At 35.7% G+C, this 14,739-nt stretch overlaps 1 protein-coding gene across 1 annotated transcript in view; it reads left to right on the top strand.

Annotated features, from left to right (window-relative positions):
• The window catches only part of LOC128995783 (low-density lipoprotein receptor-related protein 1-like), a 110,635-nt gene that overhangs the window by 73,925 nt on the left and 21,971 nt on the right, over window positions 1-14,739 (top strand). The window contains exons 57-63 of the mRNA XM_054420800.1: window positions 93-295; window positions 414-575; window positions 1,310-1,462; window positions 2,059-2,330; window positions 2,724-2,825; window positions 3,573-3,716; window positions 13,309-13,527. Of these exons, the coding sequence (XP_054276775.1) occupies window positions 93-295; window positions 414-575; window positions 1,310-1,462; window positions 2,059-2,330; window positions 2,724-2,825; window positions 3,573-3,716; window positions 13,309-13,527 (1,255 nt within the window). The remainder of the gene's footprint in view (window positions 1-92; window positions 296-413; window positions 576-1,309; window positions 1,463-2,058; window positions 2,331-2,723; window positions 2,826-3,572; window positions 3,717-13,308; window positions 13,528-14,739) is intronic.

Raw genomic sequence — 14,739 nt, 5'->3', positions numbered from 1 at the left:
CTCCACCTCTTTCCGAAAACGCCCCTAAGAAACTCTTGTTACTTCAATACAACCAGTGACCCTATCGGATTATTTTGAACACATGTTCACAGTGTCGCCCAACCCTTGTGAGAACAACGGTGGCTGCGCCACTCTCTGCCTGGTGGCGCCGGGCGGCTCACACTCGTGTATGTGTCCAGAGAACTACGCCCTGGCCAACGACGGAAGGACGTGTGACGCTAACTGTAGCAGCTCACAGATCAAGTGCGAGTCTACCTACAAGTGCATCCCGTTCTGGTGGAAGTGCGACACACAGGTGAGTGCAAGAAATGATATATCTTCACACAAAGTCATTAAAACCGTTATTCTTGTGCTTAATTTAAGCATCTGTTTTCATACAATTTGACAGCTAAATGTGTGATATTGTCTCACAGGATGACTGTGGGGACGGGTCAGATGAGCCGGCTGACTGTCCTCCGTTTGAGTGTCTGCCAGGGCAGTTCCAGTGTCATAATCATCACTGTATACATCCATCACAGCTGTGCAATGGCGAATACGAGTGTCCCGACAAGTCTGACGAACTCGACTGTGACAATGTAAGTAACTTGATACACCAGTACATGACGGTTAGTCTGTCCTGTGGTTGCTGTCCGACTAACAGTTTGGTTTCTCTTTAGTCGTGTTAGCCCTATACTTGGGAAAATTTATTTATTAATTTATTTTCTCTACACAATTAAGAATACAATAATTGTAATCTTTGGAATAAAACCGGTCATATGTACAAATAGTGTGACCAGTTAAATTCAAACTGGATCTCATAAACTTTGGAGTCAAAATTGTATATTGTTGCTAAAACATCTAGAGCGCTTTTTAATTCAAGAGTATAGTTATAGTAAATAATCTCAGTACTAATATGTCCTATATTATAACTGGAATATAGCTGATTGAAGAGAAATGTTGGGTAGTTAAGGTTAGAAAATAGCTCGGTATCTAGCTTGAAAATGTACCTTTAGGTGTGAAACTAGTGATTGACACCTACTTTTGTTTCATGACAATTTAAATTTACTGTGAAGAAGAAAAATTTAGTATTGGTGAGTAAGTGGCTCAATTTGTAGTGCAAGGACTACGGATTCATGGAAACGTCGTCAATCGCTGTCATGAGTTCATGTCTTGGTGTTCACAACATTTTATCAGTACAGTTCACCCTTGTGCTTCATCAACTTACCAAACCTTTAGGATACATTCCACACAAAGGTAAATACAAGGTTTATAGGCCACCAACCTCTTCAAACAACAAACCCTACAACCATAATGGTTCTCTATGTTCCAGTACACATGCATGGACACACAGTTCAAGTGTCAAGGTAACGCCACTACGCCAGGCTTCTGTATAGCCTCCACCAAACGATGTGACGGCTTCAAAGACTGTCCGGCAGGAGAAGACGAGCAGAATTGTCTGGACCAAACCTGTCCTGTGGATAAGGTAGGTTCTGTAAACATCAGTAAGTTTAGATTAGAATAGCTTTGGAAAAGAACACATGTTGGCTTTAGTATATGTAGAAGAAGGAATGGATATACTAAAAAGTTCCAAGTAGTTTACAGGATAAAGATTTCACCAATATTGATATTTCAGTCCCTTCAACTTCAACTACTTCCTTCTCTTCCTTCTAAAGAAGCCCTTTTTTGTAAGGGCAAAATATCAAATTAATTGTTTTGAGAACTTTTATGTTTGTGATTGTCTGGAACTCTAATTTTGATTAGATTAGAAATTCAGTTAGTAAATTAAAACTAAAATATACCTCAGTTGTCTTATTCTGTATGTGATATCTAAGCTCTGATTCCCCATGTGCGTAGTGTAAATACAATTTACTGCCCCAGGTGATTCTTGTAGTTCTTTGACAAGAACCACTAAGGCAGTAAAATGTATTTAAGCCAATACAGATTGTACCTTCAGTCAGATTCACCAGGGTCTTGGAAGTTTTAAACCCTAAACACTATATGACAAGCGCTGCAATAAAACCACTATTACATTTACTACAAGTGATTTGTAGGTTAACAACATAAAACTCTATTTTACAGTTCCATTGTGAAACCAAGAAGTGTATACCATCTGTTTGGGTGTGTGACGGAGACAACGACTGTGGTGACAACAGTGACGAAGGAATCCTGTGTGTCAACCGCACTTGTCCCCATCCGGGGCTCATGTTGTGTGAGTCCGGACGGTGTATCCCGGAGTCCTGGAGGTGTGACGGGACTACGGACTGTCCCGGGGGAGAAGACGAGCCTCCCACCTGCTCCGACCCAACCGTCCACACTTGTGACCCGACCTACTTCAAGTGTAATAATAACAGGTGATTTATCTTATTTTTTGTTGAACATAGAAAATTCCTTTTTGGTTTGGACACCCTAGGATCAGAATTTTGTCTAAAGACATTACAACCGTCAGAGGTTAGCTTAAACTCACAAATGTATTAAGTTTAAATAAGTTATGTGTAAAAGCCAAATTTAAATTTGAGATTTGTAAATCTTGTGATGGATTTGTAAAATAAATCTTAAATCTAATTTTTTGTACAAGTAACATCTGTTGTTTCCCTGCAATACTACAATTTTTGCATTCGTTCAATACAATAAATTCTTTTGATTTGTAAGTTCATAAGTTTCTAGTCAAAATAAATAAAAATTATTATTTGTACAATATTTTACAAGCATTTCAACAACTTATTGATTTTACTGTTGGGTTGTAGATGTATCCCAGGCCGCTGGCACTGCGACTACGACAACGACTGCGGGGACGGTTCTGACGAAGAGAACTGCGAACCTAGACCTTGTTCTGAGGCTGAGTTCCAGTAAGTAATCATCTGATTTGAGCACAGGACTTCAGTCCTTAAGTCACAGGATTGAATCCTGCCAATCATCTGCTTTGACAGTGGTTCAGAGCCTATGTTATTCTGGGGGTCCACAGATTGGTCTAGTAGAATTAAGTAGTCTCAGGTAGTGGTAATGTATTCTATCAAACAACTTTTGTATCCCAAATTACGGTGGGGGAGCCACTAGATATTTCAACTGAGCCTTAACTAAGTTTGAGTAATTGAGTTCTAACTGCTCTGACCGAGCAGTAATTTAGCAATAAATTCTTAAGATAACCCAAACAGGATTGTTGTGTCGTAATGTAATTGCAATGGCAAAATATGTCTTATAAATCGCCAAAGATATAATAAAAGAAACCTTTTTTAAGCAAGTTAATCAGCTTGTACAATCAAGATTATTTGGGTTATCAGATCAGAAAAACTTATTTGACTGGGAGGGTGTTTTGTCCCCGAAAACGTCAGAATTCTATAACAATATAAAAATTAACTGGCCGTCAACCTCTTTAAAAATCAACCTCTGAAGAAAAAAAGTAAACTTGGAAGGCCTTATTATGTATTGTCTGGATAATGAGGGTTCAATTACATTAATTTAGGCATTATTTTAAAAAGAAATCCACAGTACGTTATTACCATCCCGATTAGGGAATGCCTGCTATAACAATTTATACTGATTGAAACAGCTGTGCAGGTCTTACGTATACTTAGGCTAACAGCTGTGTTGTACAGATGCAAGGATGGTCGCTGTATCAGGGATCTGCTGCGTTGTGACGGACAATACAACTGTCCGGACCACAGCGATGAGAACGACTGCAACACTACGTGTTCTAGCAAAGAGTTCCAGTGCCGCAGTCCCAAACACTGCATATTCATGTAAGTCGTGGGGATTGTCCATCATGAGGGTTTGAAAGGTTAAATTTCCAAAAGAAAAAGAAAACCTTATTATTGCTTTCTGTAAAAATAGAATCGCTAACTTTTACTTTCTCCCCCTATACTATAGTATATGGAGAAAGTATTGTTTTCGTCAAAATTTTCGAGTTTGAGTTTTGAGTGGATATATTCGTATTGGGTCCCCCTGGACCCAAAAAAGTGGTTTTCGAAGTGATGTCTGTGTGTGTGTGTGTGTGTCTGTGTGTGTGTCTGTGTGTTTGTATTCACCGAATAGTGGCATCCTTCACAGGCACACGGCCGTACTGTGGCACCTTCAAAAATTGTGGCACCTTTTTCAGGGTGCCACAGCTAATTCGATCATTTTTGAGGTTTTCCAGCATTATTACGTCGTTTAAACATCACATGCCACAATTGAGTATTTTTGAACTCGTTGATGTGAGTTTAAGTAGCGCAGGTACACACCGAATTGTGGAACACGAAACCATACAGGTAGCTAGCGCGCCTCGCGCCGTCCGCCGGAACTATAACTTTCCAAATGCCACGTTGCCAATTCTCGCACCAGCCTACACTCGAAATAGTGGCACCATGCCACAATTCAGTATATATCAACAGTGTGTGGACAGGATGCCACTTAATGAGTTGTAGAGCTTGAGCAGTGTGTAGAACAGTGCAACAAGCAACTAATAAACTAATAATACTATACTGCCACGTACTATAAAACAATTTAAGTACCATAAATAATATACTTTTGCTCCGAGTGGTGAACAATGTTTTACATTACAAATAATTTGTGTAGTAAATAATAATTTAAATTGATTTTACCTAACCCGCCATGTTAAACTTCCCTATCCCAAGCGTGATGTATACAACTTCCTTACTTTTCGAGTGATGTAAAGTATAAAAAACTCATTCGGTGATGTAAAGAAACCCATTTAAATAACATTGAGTGCTTAACTTAAAAAAATATAACTCTATGGAGCCAACAATGTTCAACGCTAGAAATCAGCTGTGCGCTTGAATGTTATTATCATGCTTTAAAGTATTTTCCTACCTAACCTAGCTTTTGTTAGTAAAAGAACGTTACTGATAGAAGATGAGTGAAATGGATAATGAAAAATATTGTACGTAAACCCATGTTTATTGTCGGGTCAGGTAAAATCTTGTACGTTACACGTTACGCATGAACGTGCTGTTTACATCACTTAGGTGAATTATGCAACTCGCTTCCGCTCGTTGCACAACATTCACCTGCGTGAAGTAAAAACGCTCTTACTACACTTGTAATGTAAATATCTATTACGCAACCATTAAAAAATTGATTTTTGTTTACAAACATAAATTGGTAACGTAGTTATTTTGTATCAATTGAATTTGTACACTGAAACAATAACAATGTTTGAGGTTAGAACGCTATATAAGTTGTCCTAGACTGCTTTTTTTTTATCTTACAAACTATTTCGTGCTGATACATCTATTTTTTTTTTCATTTTAGTCATGTTGACAAAATATTTTGCAATTACATTTCTGAATCAGTCAGTAAAGGTAGATTTCGATGCATCATTGCTGAAAGTTATGATTTGCTTCTCACTCTCAGAGTATTCCAAAGACATCTAATGTTTCAATCCATGTTCAAATGTTATATGAGGTAAACATATAACCGAATCAATTAAAGTACTTAAATTAAAATACATATTATTATCAACACGCATAATCTAGTTCAGATTATAATATCATCTCACAATCATATTTGTAAAACCTACTGTGGTGTTTTAACCAGTCCCCACTAACAAAAGCATAAAATGAAAGGTCCTAAAGAGGTTAACATTGAGTCATAACAAAAGTAGTTTAAAAGTTGTAACCGTGATACTGTAAATAATTTGATATTGTTAGATATTATACGATCGTTTTACAATTTTGTCAATCTATCTGTTACTTTCATACAAATGTATTTTTATTATTCAATATTTTGTTTTGTAGAACCTTTAGTATTCTCAACTCTATTAATAACTAGTAGAATACCCGTCCTTCGTACGGGGTTGGCATATAAGTAGAACATGATCATTGCAGTGATGGGAGAGGAAACGGTTTAAGAAAATATGGTCTTTTAATTTATACGGTATCCTATAGTGTAGCACACATATACCTATAATAAAAGAATGTGTTTAATGGTTTGCACTGTAAACGAAAACCTATCACAATAGTTCCAAACATGTTAATAGGGCAATTTTCTAACATATTTTAGTGAAATTATAATCAGGCAAACGGGAATTCGCTCAGTCTATAGTTTGTTGGGGCAGGGAGATTATAGTACTGTTTACAAACAAATAAATCAAAAGAATATACCTCATAACTCAGGATAAGGGCCTAGGTTGATAAGGCAATATAGAATGTTGATTATTTCCTATATCCATCGAATGATTTCTTTTACAATGAATTATTATAAAAATAAATAAATATTATTACAACATTTCACAAAATTAAGTATATTAAAGTATAATTAACAAACAGACTCAGTATAGTTAGATCATAAACAAATGAAGTACTGTTACCGAAACAATCCTATGATAATGAAATTACATTTACATATGGTTTGGCAGCTCCTCTAGGTAATGTTAAATAATGTTTACATTCAGGCTAGTGACATCATTATTTTAAATTTATAATCCTTACCCCCTCTGTTCTAATATTCGTGCAGTATTTAATGAGGTTTGAACCAGCTGTGTTGAATTGTGAAATCAAAATCAATTTGACAGTTAGTTAGTTAGTTCTGCTTGTTTACATTTTTAAACTTACTAGGTTTGTTCTTTGTTACCATGGATACCATCAATCAATATTTACTTTTAAATCTCTCATCTCAGATTTTTGAAAGCCCACGGGGCAAAGCCCTAGGTGAATACCGAAGCGGCAATAGTTCTATATGTATCCTCGGAGCTGTAGCTTCATTTGTGTGCAATTTGAGCATAGTCGGATAAGTATTTTTTGAGATTAGCTCATACAAACACACACACAGACACCCCCTCTTCGTTATAATAGTATAGAATATAGAATAGAATAGATAGATAGATAAACCTATTTCAACGTACAATATCAGTTTTAGGAAATTCCTAGTAAGGTTGTTAGAAGTATATTGGCATCCGTGAAGTTTGTGTAATGTTTTTTAAAATCACTGTGGGATATATTTAACTTCACTTATTATTTATTTAATATGTTTTTACTTCTTGAAATTCTCAGTTAACTGGGAGGCGGAGCAAACAGTTTGTTCTAAAATGAACTTGAAAATTTTAAACACTCTTTTTCTGTTGGTTTACTTAAAGTTTATAATGTTCTACTATGAATGCAAATCTTTAATATAGTCTAAATTTCCAGTCCCACCCTAAAAAACTATGATATTTAACAGTTGAATCTTTATAACGTATAAACACATTATTTTTAATCGGTCATCAAACTGATTCTTGAATTAGTAGTTGCAAGAGTACGCAGAACTGCAGAGAGTCCTTGAAAATGCTTGTGCAATGATATAGTTTTAAATTATAAAAGAAACCCTTCAAAAAATTGTATTAACAGGACCAGAGGACCAATATGCACATGGTATTTCATTTGTATAAGGCAAAAAGTTCAAATCATATTAACTTATGATTGCCAATAGATTTTGGGTTTCCTTAAAACAATTATATGAAATTGTCTGCAAATGTCAATAAAACTGATTTTATAAGAAATTGTAGATTCTTCTGTTGCTCTGTAGGCGACTATTTTGGTCACACAAGGAAGTCCAAACTTATAACTTAGTTTGAACAACGTCATCTTGATTTTACATTGCTCAAGATACATAATCGACACATAGGCTTTCAAAAAAAATAAGTAAAGAAATTAACTAGTGATGGACCGCGCAGACATAGGAACAGTCTAGACTTGCCCCTTACTGACGTTTTCCAAACGAATATAGAAGTTAGATCTACATTCTTCATTTTAGGCTTGAAATAAATTTGTTTGTGGATCGAATGAGTAAGCATGAACAATAATTTTACCCTTCTCCCCGACACGCTACCATACCACAGCATCTTATTAGCAGAGCTCAAGGTCAATGACGTAATTGTAATGAACTAAATTTAGACTTCCACCCCCCAATGTCACCAATGGGCCCTAAAGGTTGGTATGTAACAATTCATGACGGTTGAACAATGGCCTTTAAAATACGCTTTTAATTTGTTTTCTAGCGTTTACCGTATCTTAGAAAAAGTTAGTTTACAATAATTACAAAAACTTGTTGGGCGAAAGAAAAATTCTAAAAAGCTACAAATTAATTTATAATATATGTATCTATATCGTATCAAAGTGTGTTAAAGGTTTAGCGTTTGGTTTACAATGTAAAAATTTTCAAAGTCACAAGATGGTTTCTGAAACTCTTTATACAACTCTCCTTTATAAAAAAAAAAAATATATATATATATTATCCAAGAAGTTGAGCTCTTTAGCCACAAAATCCACCGTTTTTTTACTTACCTGACGAAGAAATAAAAACAGTAGCAGCCGACGAACTTTGTTATGTCATATTTAAAAACTCATTTAAAAGTAACGACTTTATTTCAAGATTTAAAATAGAAAATATAAACTTTTGAGCTTTTAATTAGAACCAATAGTGTCCTAGACTAATTGACATCTTTCACACGAAGTGTCAACGATTTACCTTTAGTCTAAATGTCAAGTTATTTTGAAGCTGGACATTGAGTTTTGGTGCCGTTTTCATTGGCATCTACCACTTCTAACCTGCACTAAGATGGCGGACCTGGCTTCAACTGCTTGTATGTTAGTTATATAGATGTGCTCCATCTATTGGTCTTATGTGATCGTTGATTTAAACTAACGGAATTCTGATGAAAATTTGATCATGAATTATTAGCAGTTTTGCAGGGATGATTAACAATAGTTTTTTTTTGTTTTTTTTTTTAAATTGCTTGTTAGTTGGCAACAAATCTTAGAGATGTGTATACATTTTTTAGGACAAAATTGAATTGGCAGATGCCATGGTAAAGAAGCGTACTAGAAAAAGTTACTGTCGCCTCATCCAATTTTTACAGCAGTCAGCTGTTGACATGCTAGGCGAGCAACCGCGACAGTGAGGACGGGGAACAGCTGATTTCATGTTCCTAGTTGGCAAATTGTCTGCTAGCTACTAACGTACACATGCATAAGCCATCAGCGGTAGCACCAGTAGCCTCAATGAATATATAAACACTTGTGTTAAGGTTTAAATACAGTAGTCAATGTTATTACTGAATTTGATACTATACATATTGTTACTAATATATGAAATGGAGAAAAACGTTACCTTAAAAATACAAAATTTCCCAATTTATATCCAGACCTTTTTAAATAGCTTAGAAAACAAATAATTTAGTATATCAAAGTGTTTTTGGACGGTTATTGGTAACAGGACAAATTCAAAAATTGTAAATTTAAAATTCCCTTGTTATTTATATAAAGAATATTGTAAAATATTGTAGTTTGCTTGTTTATGGATATATTTTGATCAAACTTGGCAAATTTATTCAAACAATTACCAAACTATTTGGATCATGAACGGTAGTTTTCTAGTTTTCCCAAGGTAGGACATGTGAATTGGAATTTTGGCGTTACAGGCACAATGACAGTAAGAATCAAACAAACGTACAGATATATACACAAGACTCGTTTCGGCTATCTTATTATATACAACGTAGAAATAACCAAACACTTCATGAGTCTACGCAATGTACAGACAAAACAGTAAAGACTTTGTAATCTTATAACTAACTATCTGCCCATGCTTCGCAACGGGGTGAGAATCTTTGGGTCTCTAAATCCACCGTAAAAAATAGTATATTTCGTACCTAGGGCCTACAGTGAGGTTTTGCCGACTCGATATCGGGTTTTAAGTTCGGGACGAAGTCGAGAACGTGAAACGATCGAGAGCTGCAAACCCATTTTGGCTCGTGGTACGAGCGCTATTTTTCACCCAAGTATGTTTTGCAATATAACGTCCCTCTTATTTATGTGAAATATTTTGAGGAATCAGCAAAATCAAAAATAACAATAAATCTAGGCAGCTGTGACAAAAAACAAGTCTATTGCAATGCCATGAATACAGCTTGTGCATTTAATATACATTAATGTTTTAAGTAAATAGGCGAACAAGTGATTTTGCGGCCCTAGGGATGTAAACCCCTGCTCAGTCCCCATATGACGATGACAGCTGGCATGGCCAGCAAAACGTAACTTTCAGCCACCAATATAAACCAGCTAAATGTATGTAAAACAGCTAAAAACATCATAGTGAGGTGAAAAATTCGTTACGCATACTTTTACATTACCATGAATTAATTATATGCATACAGAAAAAACGGAGTCATACTTATTGCGTATTTTAATGTAAACTAGTGGCTCGTAGGGACATAGTCCCTAAAAAGCTACGGAAAAGGAATTATTGTTGGAATATTTAAACAAACTCAGAATCAAATTATCTATATGTCAGGATAGGCCTAGATATCCCACTACAACATATCTTTTGTGCAAATAAAACAAAACAGTTTGTTGTTTGTCTTTGTTTGCTTTTGTTGATAACGTTATGTTCAATAAAGAGTTTGAATGATTCCAGAGGTTTAACTGCTAAAGGCAGCAAAAATGTTTATGAATAAATATTGGTTTATTAAGGTAGCTTTGGTTTTTTGGTTAATGCTGATAACAAGGCTTCCTCGATTGAAATACAGTATTGGAAATTGTCTTCGTCAAATAAGAAAAGGCAAAAAATGGTGTGTTGAGATACCCTACCCAGTTATTATTTCTAAGTCTATGCTCATTTTGTAAAGGTTTAACAAAATTATTCTTAAGTAAAGGCATCCCATTGACAGAACTTGGACCTAAATTTGTTTATGATCAACATTAAAAAACCACTATTAGCCTAGTGTAAGTATGTGGTGTTAATCCTCCTAAAGGTGCGATTGATTTACATATTCTAATTAAAAAGGGCCTAGTCAACGTCTAATTACTAACTATTTTGCGGCTAGTTAGGGTTCCACTACCCAGTTATCGAAACTAATCACGACATAAATATTTTTGGTTCGTTTAAATACCTGTACGAACCTACTTCATCTCTATTCCCAAATTGTTTTCTAAGAGTAACCGTTGAGGTTATTCCACTTCATACAAAATATTGATTAAACACTACAATAAATCTCAAATATAAATTTTAATAAATTTAAAAAGAAATTGGAATAAATCTTTTACATATGTTTTGAAATAAAAACAAAGAAGATCTTCTTTTAATCTTGAATCGTTTCTTAAATCTTGAAAACAATTGATTTCAACTTTGACATAACTAAAAAGTCTTGATTATTAAAGGTAACGTTATCCCTTTATATAGTTGGTTTTATATAGTATACATTACATTGCAGAATTGACTGGCAAATGAGTAATCCAAATGTAAGCTTACTTGCTAATGATAAAATCACGATCAGCTGGATTGAAGTAAACAAAAATCAGCAGTAAATGCCTTCTAATGCTATTCTTATGGAGAACATTGTACGTTATATCTAATTTTGTGTTAAGATTTTGGGAATTTCACTATTTTTCCCGCCGTCACGGGATAAAGACCTTTAATTTGAGCCCTCTCACGTCGTTCTACGACTTCCCAGTCGCCCACAATTTTGACGCAAAGAATCGGCTTACGTAATTAATATATAGATAGAATAGATTTCTTGTATATTCCCATGAAACTGATAATTTACCCAGCACATTAAGGCCTTTATTCCAAGTATCTCAGTTCGTAAACCATACATACAATGTGACGATAAAATATCAACAAAATAGCATGTAGTTTTATGTAATCCTCACGACATTTCATTTGGTCCATTGACTTTAAATCTAATAATTGTAAAAATTATTGGAGCTTTGAAAAAAACTTCATATAAAATCCTTACACTAATAAAAGACGACGTCATGAGCGCGGGAAATGAGCTACAGCGGCTAGGGCATAGCCACATGAATACAGAACGGAATGAAGGAACTAGAACGGAGAACTGGCAACAGCGCACGCGAGAAGTAGGGGGGGGCGCACTCACCGCTCAAGCACTACAACGCATTAGTGGCATCCTGTCCAGACACTGTTGATATATACCGATTTGTGGCATGGTGCCACAATTTAAAAACTGGAATGTTAGATGTTAAAATGGAGTGTTCATTAAAAATATCGATGCAGACATGTTTCTACCACCTTCCTTCATCCACTGGTGGCCGCAGGTTGAAAGATGCCACAATTAGGTGTTTGCGAGTATTCGGTAAAACCCCGTATGTGTGTGTCTGTGTGTGTGTCTGTGTGTCTGGATGTGTACAGAGCTAGAGACCACACCTGTGGTCCAATTTCGATGAAATTTGGTATGTATGTTCTAACCCGTGGTCTCTCCAGGCGTTTTTTCCATTTTTTTGAAATTTTGATTTTTAATGGGGATTTTCCCATAAAAACCCATAAAAAACAGGAAAAATCGGATTTTCTAAAAAATGGCCCGAACGATTTTGATAAAAATTTAGTATGTTGTAGCCCTTTAAATTCTGAACAAAATGGTACAAATCCCATTTCTGTAAAAATTACGGTTCAAAAGTTATGGTAAATTATGTTATTTTTCCATAAAAACCCCATAAAATAACAAAAAATAGGATTTTAGACAAAAATTCGGTTTTGATTTAACATAGTATGTTATGGTCCTTACAATTTTGATAGTTTTTTTACTTTTTGGAAATTTTTATTTTTAATGGTGATTTTCCCATAAAATAACGGAAAAATAGGATTTTCCCAAAAATGGCCCGAACGATTTTGATAAAAATTTAGTATGTTATAGTCCTTTATATTCTGAACAAAATGGTACAAATCCCATTTCTGTAAAAATTACGGTTCAAAAGTTATTGTAAATTATAATATTTTCCCATAAAAACCCCATAAAATAACGAAAAATCAGATTTTTTCCAAAATTGGCCCGAACAATTTTGATAAAAATTTAGTATGTTATAGTCCTTTAAATTCTGAAGAAAATTATACAAATCCCATTTCCGTATATTTACTCTCACCGCTTACACATGATAAAGGTTGTTGACAAACTTATGGGAGAAAGTATGTGTCAGAATGCTGATACCGTTTATTTTAATTTGTTAACAGAGTAAATAATGTTGTGTCTTCATTGGAGTGTAAATGTCTGCTCTGCAGTGTCTTTTTGTTGCAATAGAGGCCAATAAATACATATTAGTAGGTATCAATATAGGCGTATGGTTTGATTTAGTCATTAATTTTTGGTTTCCAGACACCTGATTGAGTTGAACCAAATAGAAAATAAAACAAAGAGGCACAATTTAGTGTTTTTTTTTTTAAACCGTGACTGTTTGTTACGGTAAATATAAAGATCCACATGATTTTCTTCCACATCCGCATCCTTTTACAAAGCACGGAACAATCATATTTAAGAAGCAACTATTGGATTATATTTATCCCCCCTCCCACACTGTGTTTAGAGACAGTGCTAATACTAAGCAATACTAAACTTGTGTTTTGTAGAGAGTGGCAATGTGACGGTGACGTGGATTGTTCCGACGGGTCAGATGAGATGGACTGCCACAAGAGTCACTGCGATCCGCTGAAGGAGTTCATGTGTGCGGACAAGCAACAGTGTATCAGCTACTTGTGGCGCTGCGACGGAGACAATGACTGCGCTGACGGCAGTGACGAGGCGAAGAGCTTGTGCGCCAGTCTGCCCTGCATGCCCGGACGGTTCAGGTAATGGAGTGACAAGGTGGTTGTAACTAGGTGTTGAGAAATAGCTACGGTGTAAATTTCAGCTCTACCATTGATTTAAGGATACTGAAGTAGACACATCTCTCATGGTGCTTAGTGGGCCAGGATCACTTGAGGAATTAAATGGTTTAAGTTACCTGTCCGTCGATGATCCTACTGTTGTCTATTGCCACGCATATAATATCCTACTATGTCATGACCACGCCTCTACCCATGCCGCATCATAGTGTTGTAAATATTTGTACAACGGCCTTCCGTGTTTTTGTGTTTTATGTGCTTATTTTTGTGTTCACCTAAAATCTCAACTTGAGTGATATGGCACTTAAGGAAGCCTGATAATGAGAGTTTAATCTCCAAACCGGTCACAATGGAAGACAGTAGGATTACCGAGAGACAGGTAATCTAAACCATTTAATTAGACATCTCTATGCATCAGCTGTTGCCAATTTTTTTACAAATGGAACATGACAACATGTGGTGTCGCTGCTGTTGCTTGCCTATTAATACTGCTCGGTTTCTCTCTGCGGTCTTGGTCTTTTACGAGATGCCCTGATGCGATCTGTACTTGACCAGAGCCGCCCAACTCTTTTATTAACTCATTGTTCTTAAATTATTGTGGACGGACTCATCAATTTTGATGTTTATTTGTTTTCACGTCCAGTGCCTTTGGATGACTGAAATCTGTCATCGCATGCTGATTGGTTCCTGGAATCTGGAATCCAATTTCAGCTGTCTCTAGTAGACATTTCTGAATTTCGATATGACTAATCAAAGTCATTTTAAACTTAATTGAGGTATAATTAATAATATACATAGTCTCTGTGAAATTTTTGAAAAGTAGGGCACTCTTGACATTGTGGATTGCTAAATTCTTCCACTGTCACACAGAGTTTGTAAAAGCGAGTCGAACGCTCGTACTGCCCAGTGAATGCTGGAATCTCGTAATGAACACGTTCCACGCAAATCACATTTACTGTTGTCTCATGGTGGTCTTCGGACCTATCCATGACTGAAGAGACTAAAATAAAGTCGAAACAACAGAGCACACTTCTAATCCTGAAAGATGGATTAGTCGTATTTGACATAGCGCAGGCTCAATCAAATTTCGAATCTACAAACCACACACGAACATGGATCGTACACACCCGAGACGGTACGTGTGATAGTCCCAATGCTCGGAGAGGTTGAGATTTT

This window comes from Macrosteles quadrilineatus, unplaced genomic scaffold, assembly GCF_028750875.1.
Source record: "Macrosteles quadrilineatus isolate MER2022 unplaced genomic scaffold, UCM_ALF_1.0 Scaffold_5__1_contigs__length_97177068, whole genome shotgun sequence".
NCBI lineage: Eukaryota > Metazoa > Arthropoda > Insecta > Hemiptera > Cicadellidae > Macrosteles > Macrosteles quadrilineatus.
This window is presented reverse-complemented; position numbering and strand designations above follow the sequence as displayed.